The sequence below is a fragment of the Symphalangus syndactylus genome, chromosome 5, assembly GCF_028878055.3.
Source record: "Symphalangus syndactylus isolate Jambi chromosome 5, NHGRI_mSymSyn1-v2.1_pri, whole genome shotgun sequence".
NCBI lineage: Eukaryota > Metazoa > Chordata > Mammalia > Primates > Hylobatidae > Symphalangus > Symphalangus syndactylus.
In genome coordinates, this window is record NC_072427.2 from 21,384,483 (window position 1) to 21,402,572 (window position 18,090).

The 18,090-nt window shown below is 50.2% G+C and overlaps 1 protein-coding gene across 3 annotated transcripts in view; it reads left to right on the forward strand.

Moving 5' to 3' along the window:
• The first annotated feature begins 8,757 nt into the window (after positions 1 to 8,757).
• ALPK3 (alpha kinase 3) overlaps positions 8,758 to 18,090 on the forward strand; it is a 61,833-nt gene continuing 52,500 nt past the window's right edge. Inside the window, exons 1-2 of one of the 3 annotated variants that reach the window (XM_055277340.2) lie at positions 8,758 to 8,984; positions 14,712 to 14,750. In XM_055277340.2, coding sequence (XP_055133315.2) covers positions 8,842 to 8,984; positions 14,712 to 14,750 — 182 coding nt within the window. In that variant the 5' untranslated portion in view covers positions 8,758 to 8,841. The remainder of the gene's footprint in view (positions 8,985 to 14,711; positions 14,751 to 18,090) is intronic. The other 2 variants (XM_055277339.2, XM_055277341.2) reach the window with 2 other exon arrangements.

The window sequence follows — 18,090 nt, forward strand, 5'->3', positions numbered from 1 at the left end:
CATAAGGAAAAGGGGTGCAGAAGGATGTGATAAAGCCATGTAAATCCATTCTAACTAGGAGAAGCTTCCATCACAATGAGTCCCCAGGTGACAGTGGATCTGCAGCACCAGCGTGTTTCATGAGTGGACGTGGGATCATACATAGAGTGTTCGTCCAGATCTACTAAATTGCTTTGCTTCTTGGCCTTTTGGCTGAGATCAAGTACAGATCTACTAGATCTTCTCAGACTTAATCCTGTGGGCTTTGCCTCTATTCTGTATGAAAATGGGGATGGTAGATGAGGCATTTGATGTTTGGAGAGAGTGATTAAGCTCCTCTTCAATCTGGCATTCATTAAACTTGGAATCCCACTGATTCTAGGTCTCCCCTTTCAATTATAGCACAGGGCACGCACATAATCCATACTTTTCTGTGGAGTTTTTAAGTCTATAGAACAATTTGCTTAGAATTTTCCCCTAAGATCCATTGTGCATAGCAGAGCCGAATATTCTTGGTATCTGAACAAGGAAGTAGGTGCTGCTTTCTAAGAAGCTCTTTGCCTATGGAAGAGGGGTTTTGATATGATTTAAAAGTGGGGAAAAGGAGAAGATGGAAAGTGGGGGTTGTCGGCGGAGGTGATGGTGGGAAAAGGGATAGGAATTTGTGGAGGGGCAGGCAGAAGAATTTGAATAGACGGAGAGTTCAGAAGCTGGAAACAGTGCATTTTTTAAGACAGTGATAGAAATGGTGCTGGTGAGCTCAAAAGGGAGGTAGTGGCTTGATTCGTCAGCGGCAGCACTTGGGTGAGCAGTAATTGTGGCAGCAGTTGCTGGGAGGAATTAATTTTACTTTGAGACAGAGTGTCGCTCTGTCGCCCAGGTTAGAGTGAAGTGGTGCTATCTTGGCTCACTGCAACCTCTGCCCCCCAGGTTCAAGCGATTCTCTTGCCTCAGCCTCCCCAGTAGCTGGGATTACAGGCGCCTGCCACCACGCCTGGCTAATTTTTGTATTTTTAGTAGAGACGGGGTTTTGCCATGTTGGCCAGGCTGGTCTTGAACTCCTGACCTCAGGTGATCCACCCGCCTCAGCCTCCCAAAGTACTAGGATTACAGGTATGAGCCACCATGCCCAGCCGGTATTAAAGTTTTTTAAAGAATGAGAAGATATAGCTGTTGAGGAAAAGGAGAGCTGAGATTCAAAGACTTCCTTAGAAAAAGACAAAGACTTGAAAGGGAGGAAAAAGACTAGTTTACCTTGCAAGAAGACCAGGAGAAGCCTGGGCTGGGAAGAGCCTTTTCTAGGTTAAGCTGAAGATAGGGAGTTTATATACTGGGCCCAACCGACTAATTGCCGGCCCCTGACCACACACTTACCCTCTTATCTAATGATTGCTTTATTTTGGGACATGCCTAGATTTGTGGCAGTCCTGGATGGAATCAGAGCAGGTGGATTGGGGAAGACACTTGGCTGTGGCAGCTCTATCATTGAGTCCCAAATTCCCTTTCCAATCAATGAGAATCAGGACTGACTTCTCGTTGCCAGTAATCCTTTAATTGGTGTCCATTTACCCAAGCACAGCTGTGGCCACACAGCTATCCAGTCCCTGGATAGAAGCATGCCAGAGTGGCTAGCTCATCCCAGAGCGGTAGGACTTGGAGTGTCCACCCTCTTGGAACAGAGGCTCAGCTGCCTGAGCTGGGAGCTGTGGCAGCTCTTGGAGGGAGGTCAGACAAGCAGCAAAGAGCCCTGCAGACCAGCTGGCAGGAAGGGCAGCTTGTAGCACAAGGCAGTAAGTTCCCACAGGAGGGCAGGATCAGCAGAAAGAACTGGGCTTTGATGAACTCAGAGCTCAGACTTTAGAATGAGTGGAATCAAGCGAAGGAAAAATAGAGGAAACTGGAGGGGTTGGATAGGTATTTGATTAATTTACCATGCTGTTAATGACCCGCATTGAGATGTGGTTTGAGGAGCATTGAGGACTGGAGTGATGCTTCATAAGGAAGTTTTCAGTGACCCCTGACCTCAGACCTGTGCCACAGCTTGTGGAGAAGGCCACCTCAGCATGAGTCCACATGGGTGCCAAAGCAGCAAAATAAGACCTGGAAAGTCTTCTGACCAGAATGAAGTTGATGATCATTGTACTGTACTTTGCCCTAAAAAGCTCATGTGTGAAGTATGACCATTCATGGCACAGGAGTTTGAGGTGAACATTGGCAAAGTGGATGCATCCAGAGAGGAACATCTTGCATGGCCTGAGGCTCTCAGTGCCATTTTGTTCAAGGAGCTGTTGAAGGAATTTAATGTTTCATCAAGAAAAGAGGTATTTCATGACCAGTATTTTCACATCTTTGCAGAGCTATCGTATCAAAAAGGAGCCTAGACATCTGTGTGGCTCCAGAGCAAAATTTGACTCAGAATAAAAGGAAAATCTGCCTGAAAATGAAATGGGCTGCTTGGAGGAGTAGCACATTCCCACGCCCTGGAGATGTGCAGGCACAGGCTAGGGCCCCTCCACCAGGGTTGTCTAGACAGTGCTGAGGCCCTGCAGTGGCAGGGAGAGGATAGACGTGTGGGGAGTACTTAAATGATGGCCCTTCCTGCCAACCATGATCAGCCCCTGCTCTCCCCCATTTCCTCTTCTCCACACAGATGGGACCACATGTGTCTCCCCTTAGTCTCTCTCTGTCCCAAGCCCGAGGACCAGCTGTGGTCCCCAGGAGCTCCACATTAACCCTCAGGGACTGGCATCTGGCCACTGTCATTGGGTGGGCCTGGCTCTGACCTTATGTTTCAGCTCTAGTCATTGGGTTGCTTCTACCTTGTTCAAGAGGCCAATGTTTGCAACTTCATAACCCAATTCTGTTAACCCATTATTGCTTGATATGGTGACTGGCTCCCCTTGGGCTCTTTTGAGAAGTTTGGTAGTGAACTGAAAGATGAGGTTGGCAGGGTATGGTTGCTTATACCTGTAATCCCAGCACTTTGGGAGGCTGAGGCAGGGTGATCGCTTGAGCCCAGGAGTTTGGGACCAGATTGAGCAATACTGAGAGACACTGCCTTTTCAAAAAATTAAAAAAATATGTATTAACTGGGTGTTGTGGTGTGTGCCTGTAGTCCTAGCCCTTTGGGAGGCTGAGACAGGAGGCTCACTTGAGCCCAGGAGGTCAAAGTTGCAGTGAGCCATGATCATACCACTGCACTCCGGTCTGGGTGACAGAGTGAGTGACCCTGTCTCAAAAAAAAAAAAAAAAATGATGGGTAAGTATTTTAGAAGCAAACATTTGATTGTCCTCATAGGCTGTGGGGAAGGAGGGAAGGAGGCCAGGCAGGGGAGGCAGAGAGCTGTTACAGTAGGGCTACGAAGTTTGAGAGCCTTGGAAGGGAAGAAAATATAGGAAGCAGAGGTTAGTGTGACACAAGGATGATATAGACAGCCTGTCCTCCTTTAAAGTTGATGTTCTTGCCCAATGGTCTCACTTTCCCCTGTATTTTGAAGGAACAGTTGACCATCACAAGTGAGGAAGGCAAAGGGGAGATTGTAATCTTATTTGGAATAGTTGCTGTAGGGAAACGAAAAGTTCAGCTTGGGAGAATGTAAAAGGATTGCCACACTGCCTGAGATTGGACTTAGGCTGGAAACCAGAAATGTTGGCCAACCCTGGAGCAGGAAGAAGCCCACAACCTAATTCCAGGTTAGGAACCTGCTGGGTAAATTTAGTAGAAGGTCAAGGGCAAGTGCAATGAGTTCCCTAAGGAAGATGTAGTTGAAGTTATTGTCCACTTTGCACTGTGTTCATGTGTGTATGGGGATGAGGTGGGAGTGGATAAGAGAAGTCAGCCAGGAAGGAGCTCAACATCATAGAGGCTACAGGGGAGCTGACATTTTAGAGGTAGAGAAATTTCTGCTGGGCGCAGTGGCTCACACCTGTAATCCCAGCACTTTGGGAGGCCCAGGCGGGCGGATCACGAGGTCAGGAGATCGAGACCATCCTGGCTAACACGGTGAAACCCTATCTCTACTAAAAAATATTAAAAAATTAGCCGGGTGTGGTGGCGGGCACCTGTAATCCCAGCTACTGAGGAGGCTGAGGCAGGAGAATGGCGTGAACCCGGGAGGTGGAGCTTGCAGTGAGCCGAGATTGTGCCACTGCATTCCAGCCTGGGAGACAGAGCAAGACTCCGTCTCAAAAAAAAAAAAAATACATAAATAAATCGAGAAATTTCTGGTGACAAGGTTCAAGTGGTGGGCATTTGATTGAGATGTGAAAGGGAAGTGAGGGTAAAGTTCTTTGTGAAGACAAGGTCATTGGACCTCTGCCAGGGTGTTGGCTGTCATCAGAGAGGCTAGGATGATGGCAACGGACCACAGCCTGCCATGGTTGCACTCAATATGAGGTGACCATTGTTTTTCATCAGTTCAGGTGAATGGTCATGAGGAATGTGATGGCTAATAATATTGGGGTTAAGGATTGGGTAATGCATGCCATGGGCAATGCTTCAAAGGAGGATGGATTGTCCCCTTTGAGTTTTGTTAGCATTGGAAGAGAGGGGGCTGGGTAGGAAGGGGAAGGGACGGAACTAAATTAAAATAAAAGGCATGTTCGAACTTACTCAGACCTTGTTCAGAGGGCCTGATGTAGTAGGATCTAAGCGTCCTGGGAGATTCCGCCATTCTCTAACAGGGAGCAGCTTCCTTTATTGCACTGAATATGTTCACTAACACAAAAACAGGCCCAAAATTTTCCTACTACAGGACCCAGTTTATTCTGGGGCCCCAGGAAGTTCAAAATAACTGGGAGATGGGATCCTGGCACCAATAACAAATTCCTACAGTGCTTCCTCAGTACATGGCAAACACTGACTGCCTTGTACTGTGTTGTTTACTTTGTTTGTTTGAGACAGGGTCTCTCTCTGTTACCCGGACTGGGGTTCAGTGGTGCAATCACAGCTTACTGCAGCCTCCAGCTCCTAGGCTCACGTGGTCCTCCCACCTCAGCCTCCTGAGTAGCTAGGACTACAGATGTATGGCCAGCTAATTTTTAAATTTTTTTTGTAGAGATGGGATCTCACTTTCTTGCCTAGGCTGGTCTCAAACTCCCAGACTCAAGCAATCCTCATGCCTTGGCCTCCCAAAGTGCTGGGATTACAGATGTGAGCCACTGCGCCTGGCCTGTATTATTTCCTAATGCAGAACCAAGGCATGCGCTCCTCTGTGCTCTTTCAGCACCATGTACAAACCTCTATCACAGGATTTGTAATGATTCTGTTTTAACTGTTCTGTCTTCAGGCTTGAGAGGTTCTTGAGGACAGAGACTATAACTTACTCATTTCTGTACCCTCAGCACCTGGCATAATGCCTGACATGTAATAGTTAATACTTGCTGAATGAACAGCTATGACCTTCAGGATCATAAATGGAGTGCCCCACTCCATTTTACGAAGGAGAAAGCTAAAGCTCAGGGATGGCAAGCCACTTGGCCAAGGTCACACAGCTACTCAGTGGAAGAGTAGGATTAGTCTCTGGACTCCTAGCCTAGTCCTTGTTAGACAACACCACTTTCCATGTCCTCTTTTTCTTGTTAGACTGTAAACTTGGGAAGGAAAGACATTATTGACCTCTCCATCCCTGAGTGCCTTGACATTCCTTACTCAGCTCGACCCCTGTCATGAACTTGGTTGAAGACAGAGAAAGTGTGCTTGTTAAATTTGCATATAGCAGGAAGCTGGGTTCCAAATCTTGGCCAGATGTGGTGGCTCATGCCTGTAATCCCATCACTTTGGGAGGCTGAGGCAGGAGGATCGCTTGAGCCCAGGAGTTCAAGACCAGCCTAGGCAACATAGTGAGACCTGTCTCTTAAAAAAAAAAGGGGGGGGAAGGATAGATTCTCCTATAGGTTAGCACTGGATGATGGGCAGAATTAAAAAAGATATAGACAAGAAGGAAAGGAAGTATAAGAGTAGGAAGATGAGATTTAACTTAAAAAAAAAACCCAAAACAGGTAAGATTGTATACTTAGGATAAAAAAGACTTTAGGAGTAGGGAAGACTTTGATGAACAGTGGTTTTTGTTGAAAACTCACAGGCTCAATGAAAAATTGAGTCAGTGGAATAATTTGGCTGTCTGTCAGGGAAGTTGTTAATGTCTGGAGCCCAGACCCACACTAACGTAGGTGCGAATTTAGTTGTAGGTCGCTATGGTCTAACCTCTGCAGGGGCCACATTTTCCAGAGGAAATTGGTAAGTTGGAGTGGGTACCTAGTGATACCATATCCATTGTCATATGAGAAATGGCCTGGAAGGGAAGTCCAGAGTCCCCATTGTGCTAGGCAAGGTCTCAAGGCTCTAGCCCCTGCCTCGTCATCCTCTCTCTACTTTCCTGTCTACTTCATACTCAAGTGACATGCATACTGGGCTGTTTCAGTCCTCCATATCTTTATACATACTGTTCCCTCTATCTGGAATATTCGGTTCCTCCTGCTCCCCACCCATAACAGCCTACTTGGTGAGGACCTACGTAATTTACAAAATCCTTCTCAAGTTTTACTTCTTCCTTGTAAAACTGTCCTAATCCAGGCAGAACTAACCACCATTTTCTCTATACTTTGGTGCTTCCCTATACATAGTTTAAGAATCTTATGTTTTCCCCTGCATCGTATGTTGCCTGTGCCACCTATTAGACTGTGAGCTTCTTGCAGGCAGAGATCCTGTGACCCCTGCCTCTAGCACCTGTGCCCTAACCTGACACGTGAATGTTCACATGCTCTCCCACCCAACCCCTTTTTTTTCCTCTGCTGCTTGAACCAGCATACACGATTTAAACAAATGAACCAGAACTCCAAGTGGGTTTTCAGATATTTGAAAGACTACCCTGTAGATGACTGAAGATTCAGTGCACCTCCAGAGAGCCAAGAGTAAGAATGAATGGGGACATGTGATCAAGAGATGAATTTGGGATCACTAGGAGAGAATACATTAGTATTGGTCAGGATACTTCTACCAACAGAAGCCTAAATTGGAAATCGCTTGAGCAAAGGGAGAACTTTTTTGGTACACAGATTCCAAGGAAAGTTTGAACTGCCAATCTGCAGGAAGGCCAGGGACAAAGCTGGACCCCAGGAACACCTGAACGAGGGCACCTGAAAGCCATCAGGACCCTGTGTCCTTTGCCTCTGCTTCTCTCTGTGCTAGCTTCCTTATTCCTCACTGTAAACTGGCTTCCTCTACACAGCAGGAAACATGGCTGCTGACAGCTGTGGCCTCACAGCTCAGTTTTCCACCACAGAGGGTCTGGTTTTCTTTCCCAATTCCCGTTAAAAATGGTTTAGAGAAGAACTTTATTGGCACAGCCAGGGTCTATAGTCAGGGAGATGGGGTATCATGAATAGCCTGGCTTGAGTTTGATGGCAGTCAACTGAGGCCGGGAGTGGGATCATGTGGGAACAATGTAGGTGCCATTGGAACCACACGGAGTAGGGGAAAGCCGTTTCCAAAAGGAGCAGGGATGGGTGCAGCTTCGAAAACAGAGGGGTTTGACTCCTTTGCTCCCACTTTCTAACAATTACAGCCATTTAGCTTCAGGTACTTTCTGGATGCTCTCAGGAAAACAGGAGAAAGAAGGATGGAAAAAAAATCTGTGGGCACTTCCGGCCGGGCGCGGTGGCTCACGCCTGTAATCCCACACTTTGGGAGGCCCAGGCGGGCAGATCACGAGGTCAGGAGATCGAGACCATCCTGACTAACACGGTGAAACCCCGTCTCTACTGAAAAATACAAAGAAAAAAAATTAGCGGGGCGTCGTGGCGGGTGCCTGTAGTCCCAGCTACTCGGGAGGCTGAGGCAGGAGAATGGCGTGAACCCGGGAGGCGGAGCTTGCAGTGAGCCGAGATTGCTCCACTGCACTCCAGCCTGGGCGACAGAGCGAGACTCCGTCTCAAAAAAAAAAAAAAAAGTCTGTGGGCACTTCCAATATTTAGACCAGGTGTCGGCATTGCTTGGCACCAGTTCTTGGAAATTGTTGCATGATTTGATTATTTTTCTGGGCATCAGGACTCAGCCCATTTCCCCCTCTGGTGCTGAGAAATGGAGGCTGAAGGAGTGAAGAAGGAGGTTCAGTTATTCCAGAAGTGTTAATTGAGCCCCTAACCTATGCTAGTTACTGGGGGTGTGGGAGGAGACAGGAGAGAGAGATCCCAAGGGGTTCCGGCCTCCCAGGGACTCAGGTCACTGATGGAGGTGGCTGGGCTTGTCTATGTGCTGGGTCAACAGCCACTGGCGAGGCAAGGCGAGGGTCAGTCAGGGCTGGTGCCAGGAAGAGGGCCGGTTCTTTGGCTCCCTGGTCTCCCGCGGTCTAGCCCAAGCTGGCCAGCGGTTGACCTGGCTTCCCTGGCCCCGGCCAGGCCTCGTGGACCCCTCATATGCCACACCTGACGTGAGCAGGGGAGGAAGGCCGGCCGGGAGCCGGGTCCTGGGAGCTCCACGAAGAGGCCTGTCCTGGTCTCCGTGACCAGGACACCCGCTGCGCCTTCTTCCCGAGGCCTCCCGGGCCTCTCCCGCCGCGGCTCCACTGCAGACACCAGGGCCGCCAAGGGAGCGGACTCGGAGCCGGCCCTAGTGCTGGCACATGGGGCCCGGCGCCCCCCGGCGTCTCCGAGCCGCGCTGCCCGGGTCGGGCCGGGCCGGGGGAGGGACAGCAGCAGGTGACGACGGCCCGGCCACCGGCTATAAATAGGGGCGCGCGTCAGCCGCGGGCGGGAGCGGCGGCGGCGGCGGCGGCGGCGGCGGGCAGGGGCCCGGGGGCCGGGGCCTAGAGGACAGGCGAGGCAGCGGCGGGTGCGGGGCCGGCGGTCGGGGAGGGCGGTGCCATGGGGTCGCGGAGGGCCCCTAGTCGGGGCTGGGGCGCGGACGGGCGGTCGGGGGCGGGGGTCGACGGTGAGGACGACGGCCCCGTGTGGATCCCCAGCCCAGCCAGCCGGAGCTACCTGCTCAGCGTGCGGCCCGAGACCAGGTGAGTGGCACCAAGTGGCAGGGTGGCGTCGGGCCGGCAAGGCCCTGGGATTGGTCCCTCTGAGGGCCGCCTGGCCCCTGGAGGCCTGGGCTGGGCCTGCGCCCTCGAGCCCTCTCAGCCCCAAGGCCCAGGGCCTGGGGACATGGCCGGGCCTGGAATGGCCTTCATAGCCCCTTGTGACCCCTCCTGATCCACGCGCCTCAGGCCTCTGGCAATGCGAGGCTCAAGAGAGGACAAAGGCTCCACTTTGGAGTGATTTCATGGGGTCTGAAGGCTTTCCTTATCTCCCCCGCCCCCCTACCCTGCTACTCCCTGGCTTGGGATTCCACAGTTAGCGATAAGGAAAGCCAGAGTGGCTGAAATTCCTCCCTGGCAGGAAGGGAGGGGGAGAGCACTGGTGGGGACACGGAGAGGGTGCTGGGGGGCTGCCCAGAGTAGGGGCTGCTTAGCTCAGGATGGGGAGGTTCTCCAGGAAGAAATAAACCTTTGTAAATAAGGTTCCTCTACTGGGCCCAGGACTTGGGTCCTCCCCAGGACCTGAGTAGGGGCTGGTGAGATAGCGGATGGGATGAGGTACTGTCTGGAGATGTTGGGAATTAAGGACTTGCAGCTCTGAGGGAGCCAAGTGCCCTGTCCGGTTTGGGGAAGTGAAATGCCAAGGGAGGTGTGGAACTGATGAGCCCTTCACTGGTCTTCCAAGAGTTCAAGAGGTGTGGAAGCTTTGTTTTAGCAGCGAGGCCACCCACAGATATAAAGACACAAAGACAATAGACACGTATCCAGGCAATCACAGGCACACAGGCACACGTGGACACGCGCATTGCCATGGAGACAGACACTTCCTGCCCTCTGTGGGCAGCTCAGTTTCCCTCCACTTCTGGAGTCTATTTTCCAAAGGGAAATGTGTTGAGATAGTGGTTGTTGCATAGCCTGAGAACTTGACTTGTGTATTATGCAGAAAACAGCCATTCCTCCAAGAGGCTGTCCAGAGACCTCTTGTTCTCCATTCCTAAAACAGCATAAAAACAGGTATCAAGGACATTCAGGAAAAGTCCTGGGCACTTCCTCGTGAATTGGCTGAGTCCTATTGACCTTGGAGTTGGGAAAGTTCAAATGTAACCGGAACCGGTTTCTGCATAAAACTCGTCAAATGGTGTCACATGTCTAGGGCAGGTCTGAGGACTGATGTTAGTGACTGAGTCAGACTCAACAAGGCCCCTGGCTGCCAGGAAAGAATACCCCTTTTTCCTACTCCTGGCTGTACAGATAAACTGGAATGAAATTTGGACATTTATTCCAGTCCTTAGAGAAGCTGACTCCCTTGTGGGAGCCTCCCATTTGTCACAGTGACTTGTCTGGGCTTTGCCTCCTGTGTTTGGCCTTTGTCAATACCAGTGGAACAAACAGAAGAGGCGGAACCAGGGTCCTTCTTGGAGACAGCAGCAATGAAAGAAGGGAGGAAAGAGTGCCTTGAAAACCAGGCAGAATGGGGAGGGCAGGGGATCTGGGCTTTTAGGAAAAGGGCTGGAGAGTGGACATAGTGCTGCTGCCTGGCTGAGCAGTTGTATGATAGATAAATGTTAATTGTACACCTCATGAGCACAAAGCTTGTGCCAGCCTGAGAGCTAGAGGTAGGATAGAAGTGGCTGGCTTAAGTCCCTTTGGACCTAAATGGGAATGTTCTTAAAAGGAGTCTCTTTCTTCAAGTATCTGGAGGGGGCAGGACAGGAGGAGTGGGAGAAAGCTTTGGACTTTGGGCTGTGTTTTGCCCCTGCAGAGTTTTTTACTGCTCCTGCCAGCTAGCCACAGACCCCCAGAGGTTCTGAGAGACAAGGACAGCCAGATTTACTAGGCCTCTGGAAAAGCCTTTGGCCAAAGTGGGGAGAATGTGACTGGGGCTGCAGTGGGGAGTGGAGGGGGTGAGACAGTTCCTGCTTCTCTAGCAAGGCCTGACATGTGTTGGAGGGAGCCATCGTACTGTCTGCTGTCCCTCAGAACAGCCTCACTGCCTGTGGGGGTGGGGAGAGCTCCCTAGAGATAGGGAGAAAGACGGTCCCTCAAGAATTTTGCCAGCTATATTGGCTCCAGGCCAGCTGAGCCCTGACTATGCCAGCGTCCTGACTGAGAGGCAAGTTCTGTCCCCACTCACTCTTGGCTCCAACATCTTCTGGGTCTACCTTCACACAGATGTGTCATGGAGCTCTCCAGGCATCATCCTCATGGGCCTTTGTGAGAAGGGGCTGCCCCTGGGAGCTGACGGACAGCTAAGCTGATGGACACCAGAGGCCTTAGTGGATAGCCCAGAACCTATATCCCCGTGCACCTCTCTCTGTCCCACAGCTCTGAAAGGGTTTCCAGTCTATGTCAGTGCAAGAATATTTCCAATGCCCACCGGGGTCAGAGGTCGCACATGCAGATAGTCCCACCAAACTGTAGGCCCAGCCCCTAGGTCACCTGGTATCTAGGACCTCACCCCCATAGAACAATGAGATGTGGGTAGGCTAGAGAAGTTAAGGGGGGGCCACAGTTGGGTAGAAGCAGTTATGATTAATTAGCTTTTACGGGACACTCAGAAAGAAGTTCCAGAAGCCCCTGCCCCCCTGGATTCTTGGAGGCCTTGGTCCAGGTGGGCTCAGAGAAGTCACAGAACCTATGATGTTACTACAGACAGCTTTGAAACAAGCTCTGCTATTCAGCACGGGTCAGCCAGGCTGTCTGTCTAGGGCTTTTAGGGAACCTGAGGTATCAGGCCAGGACTGTCCAAAGGCCTTTTATGTCCCAGAATAGATGAAAGCCAGGAGGGATGGAGGCCCCCAGCTTCCATGGTCAGTTCTGGTTTTCCATAGCCTACTTCACTCTTTTATGTATTTATTATTTTAGTGTGTTTTTTCTTTGAGACGGAGTCTTGCTCTGACACCCAGGCTGGAGTGCAGTGGTGTGATCTCTGTTCACTGCAACCTCTGCCTCCCAGGTTCAAGTGATCCTCCTGCCTCAACCTCCCTAGTAGTCTGGGATTACAGATGCCTGCCACTGTAACCGGCTAATTTTTGTATTTTTAGTACAGACGGGATTTCACCTTGTTGGCCAGGCTGGTCTTGAACTCCTGACCTCAGGTAATCTGCCTGCCTCGGCCTCCCAAAGTGCTGGGATTACAGGCGTGAGCCACCACGCCGGTTTAGTTTTTAATTATTTATTTTTTATAAAGATGGGGTCTTGCTATATCACCGAGGTTGATCTTGAACTCCTGGGCTTCAGCGATCCTCTTACCTCAGCCTCACAAAGTGTTGGGATTACAGGCATGAGCCACTGTGCTCAGTCCTAACTTCACTCCTTTATGGGGAGATCTTTCCTTTCTGGGCCCTGAATTCCAACCCCACCCCCAACCTTTTTTTTTTTTTCTATTCTGCTTATGTATGAATTCCCATTTTGAGAGATGAAGGTGGCACGAAGAACTCTTTAAAGCTTTTATGCCCCAACATTTGATGCCTCTCATTCGGCTCCCCCTCAGAGGCAGTAAATGGGGAGCTCCCCTGCCTGGGTGACAGCCCTGAGCCTAGCTGTGGCCCAGCCAGCAGGGCACAGGCAGGTCTCCCACCTTCTGAAGACCAGGTGCCTCCATTAGCCCAGGGTTTCTCCTGACCTGACTAACAATGTAAGGGCGAGGCCTAGAGAGGGCAGGACAGTTGGTCCAGGAGCAGCAGAGCTGGGGGAGGGGTCCTCTGTCCTAGCTCACTTCTTGACCCACGTGCAGGTGGACCTTGTCATTTTCCTCTCTGAATTAGAAAGTTAACTCTCCCCCTCTCCTTCCCAGGGAAGAAGTCCAGACCCAAAGAAGAAGAAATCTCCCAATCCTAAAGGAGAGGGACAAATGATATTTATGATCAGGAAAGGATGGAGTTGGCCAGTGCCTTGGAACCATGGGAGGTTCTGTCCACACGGCCTCCAGAGGATTTTTAAAGCTCTGAGCAGAGGCAGCTGCACTCTAGGACACTCCTTTCCATCTTTTCTGGAGCAGCAGCTCCCTCTCGGGGGCAGCACCCTTCCTGCTTGAAAAATGCCTTTCTCTCCTGTGCCCTCTCTCCCTCCCCGAGCTCCCCCACTCTACTTTCCTCCTCTTTTTGTTTCTTCCTCCCTCTCTCTCTCCCTTCTTTAGAACAGCAGTTAAATACCCATTGTCTGTGCGGCACTGCACTAGGAGCCACAGAAGCTACAAGAACTAGGTTTGAAGGCTGGATGGGCAGGATTTAGTTGAGCAGTAGGAGGGAAGAAGGACTTTCCAAACAGGGAGGACAAAAGGGAAGGCTCAGGGGTCAGGAAGGACTGTTCATGCCAATAAGGGACAGGCCTGGCTGTGGTGGCGCTGGAGCATTGGGAAGTAGAGGGAATCTAGTTGTAGCGGGAGTGTGAGTAGATCAGGTAGGGCCCTACCCACCCAGTCAAGGAGTGGAGACTCAGTGTCCTCTACACTGGGGGACTGCAGCATTTTGTTAGAGAAATGGGTTATATGAGGGGTTAAGGAGAAGGGGTTGAGGTGGTCATCAAATGTGGAGCCATGAGGGTCTAGATTGTAGTGCAACAACAAGAGTAGAGAGAAAGGGAGAAAGAAGGGCCAAGAATTGTACGGACTGGATTTGGGGTTGGGGAAGAAGAAGTAGTCCAAGATGGCAGGTTTTGAGCTTAGGAGTTTGGGAGAATGCTGGAGGTATCTACCAACCCAGGAGCCCGGGGTTAGGGGTGAAGCCAGGTTTTAGGGAAAAGGATGGGTTCAGTGTTGCGGTTATAAAGAGATGGGATCCTCATAGAGCTTTCTTATGGTTAGAGACATAGACCGTGAGCACCAGTGAACAGGCTGGGCTGCTGGTAAGGAAGGGAGAGCTCTTCTCATGATAGGGGCAGCTGAAGGGAGTGTGGATGGGGTGACCTCTGACATCTCTCAAGGAGCTGGGATCCAGGTCCCCACTGGAGATTTTTGTATCAGGAAAGGAGGAGGGAGAGGGAACAGTTGGCTCATAGTAAGTGGGCTAGACTCCACTAAGGGGCGGTCCTGTGTGGGTCCTCATCCTAGTGCCCTTCGCGGTGGCCTTTCCTAGCTGCCCCAGGCAGGAGGGATGATTGGGGCCTCAGGCAGAATGGGCCTTGTGTGGACCATGGAGCTGGGTGCCTCCTAGCTCCTGCTGAATTAACTGCTTTGTTTTTCTCTTTTTCACTCTCCCAGCTGGTTTGCCTTGTGTGGCCTCTTTAACCATACTTTAACATATTAATGGTGGGTGTCTCCAAGCCACCTGTCTCTCCTAGCCTCTCAGGGGATTTCCAGGAATGGGGCTCTTTTCTCCCGAAGGCCAAGAATTGAAGCAGGAGCTTGCCCCCAGGCTGGTGTGCTGTGGGGTGGGGAAACATGCCAGGCAGCTGTAAGCCTCCCTCTTGGGGGCAGTGACCCAAATGCCTGGGACACACCTTTCTCAAAGCACAGCCCCAAGGGGCCTTCTTCCTGCCTAACCATTTTCCTGGACTCTGCTGCATTTAATGAGCTCTTGGTTTCAGAGACACTGGTGTCCGGTGGTCAGGCCACTTGCTCAATGGAGCAGGCCAACTAAGACAGCTGGTCCCTTTTAATAGAAAGGCTTCTGGGCCCCAGATGGTGGCCGATTAATAGTTTGCGACTGTTGATTTCGCCTACTTCCTTCTTGCTTTTTTGGCCTAATGATTCCATTTGCTGTTTTTGCTTAGCTTATCAAGCAACCGGTTGTCTCACCCCAGCTCTGGAAGGTAAATGCATATTGCACTACATTTCTCTGACTGCTTTTTCCTTGGGTCTGGGCATTGAGGGGCCACTGAGTGACTGCTCGTGCACTAATCAGGCTGCATGGGGTGAGGGGAGAGCTGGAGGGCGGGTGGGGAGAGTGCAAGAAGGTACTCTGGTGAACATGGCTCTCACAGGGGGCCAGAGTTGATGCTTGCATGGGCCATTTGAGATGGGCACAGGATCTCAGGAATAGAAATACGGGCAGGGGTCTCTGAGATGCCTGCAATGACATCTCTGTGTCCCTAGGAGACACCATGGGAACAGAACAGAGAGCCACGAGTCATGTCACATGACCCACCTCTTCCCCATCCTAGGTTTTTTATTTCTTAGAGACAGGGTCTTGCTCTGTCATGTTGCCCAGGCTGGAGTGCAATGGCTCCCTGTAGCCTTGAACTCCTGGCCTCAAGGGATCCTCCTGCCTCAGCCTTCTGAGTAGCAGGGACTACAGGCATGCACCATGATGCCTGGCTAATTTTTAAAAATTTTCTTGTAGAGACAGGGTCTCACTGTGTTCCCTGGTCTTGAACTCCTGGCTCCAAGGGATCCTCCTGCTTCGGCTTCCTAAAGTGCTGGGATTACAGGTGTAAGCCACTGTGCCTGGCCCCAATTCTAGGTTTTCATGTTTTTTGTAACCACATACCTAGGTGTGGTACCTTATTTTCTATCTTCTTCTAACCATGGCAACTGCCTTTTAAAATTTTTTTCTGCAGTCATTTAAGTTCTCCTTTTACCTCCTCTTTCTCTGAATTTTCCTTTCCTTTGGTTCCTCCCCATCCCTGAAGACTGTGAACTCTGTGAGATCAGAGAATACCACGTTAGTGTATTCCCGCATAGCTTATTCTCTGAATCTGCTGCAGAATCAGGGCAAGGTCTGGGCAGGCTCATGGTCCAGGCTTGCTGGTTGAATGACTGTCTTCTTGCCTCCTGAACTGAGGACAGCTCTTTACCCTTGGCTGAACTGACTGTTACAATCAAAATGGGAACATTTCCTGGCTACTTCCCACCACTTGGGCCTCGTCCCAGACTCTGATAGATTTGGGGAGAGCTAGCTACAGTTTCTTCACACAGAAGAAGATTTCAGAATAGCTAACTGGTTTCCAAATAGCTAATGTTTACAGACATGATTAGCAACTACTATGTCCATGGTCTTTGATGGGGATGAACACTGAGGAGACTTTGTTCTGTGTGGCTCATGGGTGGAACTGAGGATATCACGACTAATTCCAAGTGGAGTGTGGTAAGCATTGAAAGGAGACGACCTGGGCAAACCAAACCTTACCTAAGGGCAAGGTTAGGTTCCACTGAACATCATGAAAACCAATGATTCTGGTGTTCTTTAGAGATATACGATTAGTCTGTGATATCCTTGTGAAGTCATGGAGTTGGAAGGACTTGTCAGGGTTGGACAAGACCATTTCCAGATGTGTGGACTTCCCGGCTCTCCAGGGGATAGGGTGCAGCACACTCAGAGTCCATCCCACATTCAAGTGGTTTGGAGGACAGGGACAGAAAGCTTGTGGCAACGAGAAGCTGTGTGACATTCAGCAGAACATGATAGTATATACGGTGACTCTCCCTGTGCCTCCAAATGTACCCCAAACCCACTTCCCTGAAAGAGAAGGCTTTCATCTAGCCATACCTTTCAGCTGTTACTTGTATTCTAATGTAAACATTTTTTTATAATACAGCTTAGGACCTAATGTGGAAAGTTTGAGAAGATATGTTCTTTTCCATTCAAAAAGAATAGTGAAATAAAATAACTATTTGTTTTTCTTTTTTTTTTTTTTTTTTTTTTGAGGAGTCTCTCTCTGTCACCAGGCTGGAGTGCAGTGGCACGATTTCGGTTCACTGCAACCTCTGCCTCCCAGGTTCAAGCGATTCTCCTGCCTCAGCCTCCCGAGTAGCTGGGACTACAGGTGCCTGCCACCACGCCCGGCTAATTTTTGTATTTTTAGTAGAGACGGGGTTTCACCATGTTGGCCAGGCTGGTCTCGATCTCTTGACCTCGTGATCCGCCAGCCTCAGCCTCCCAAAGTGCTGGGATTACAGGCATGACCCACCACGCCTGGCCTGTTTTTCAATATCTAGCATGAGCATTTGTCTCTGCAAATTTTCTTAAAGCATAGTTTCCCTGTTGTCTCACTTATCCAGTAGCTGAAATGATTTTCTTAGGCTTGTCAAAGCGGCTTCATACCTAGGAGCTTAAGCTGAATATTGGATCCAGGCTCAAGGTCACGGATGAGATAGGATTCAAATTATGCAGGGAGGACATAATTAGGGATGGTTTGAATTAATTACAGAATCATGGAAGCAGGATTATGTTTAGCCTGGTGGTTTCTGGAAAGTGTTGATTGAGATTTGATATTTCTCCAAATCAGAAATTGCTGTTAGTATGATAGCAGCAAGAAATGTTTTCAGATATTAACACTTCCGGAGTGTTCAGGGAGTTGATAGCCTAGGCCCTGAGGACCCTCTATTTCTGAGTGGCTTAAGAAGAAAAGGAAAAGAAGCTTATTGCACAGATGAGTTGTAGCCGAGGGAAGGTTGTAGGGAGTGTTACAGAACATGTCTAACTGCAGACCCGGCTCAAATGTTCAGGTATGTGAGACTGGGATCCCCTTTATGGGTGATCTTTGTAGCGGAGGGCCCTTGTCAACTCCGTGAATGCCCAGGTATCTACATTCCTGTGGTAAAACCATAGCGGGAACTCCGTCAGTCCAGAAGCCTTACTTGATTCCAGATATTCTCTGGGGTACAACCCTTCTCCTCAAACTCAAGTCTAGAATAATATTCACAGAAAAGATACAACAAATGTGGAATCTCTCCCCACAAAGTGTGTAGGGTTCTAGATCCCGTTTGCTTCTGCTTCCACAGACTCTCTTGGCCCCTGGCAGAGAAGCCATGGACAGACAAACATTGCCCTTGGGTGACCATCCCTTCCTCTGAGGCACAGGGAAAGGCACCTTTGAATGATGTGTCTTTCTCACTACAGTTTCTCCTGCTTCTCTTCCCTTTGCCCCCTCACAGTCCTCTCTGCTGCTCACAATGGGATGTGTGCCTGGGGAGGGAGGGCCGGGCACGGCTTGTGCACCACAAAACCTGCCTATGTGGTGGCGCTTCACACCTAGGAATACACTGTGTCTCTGCTGGCCCTTGAAAGGGTTTGGCATGGTGGTTTGCTTCCTGGGCCCAGGAAGGAGAAGACTGTAAGCCCTGAGCATTGTTGGTGAGTTTGTACTGGACTCAATGCTTACTGATGGCCCTGAAATCTGGGAGATGGACTGGAGAAGGGAACTAAAAGTT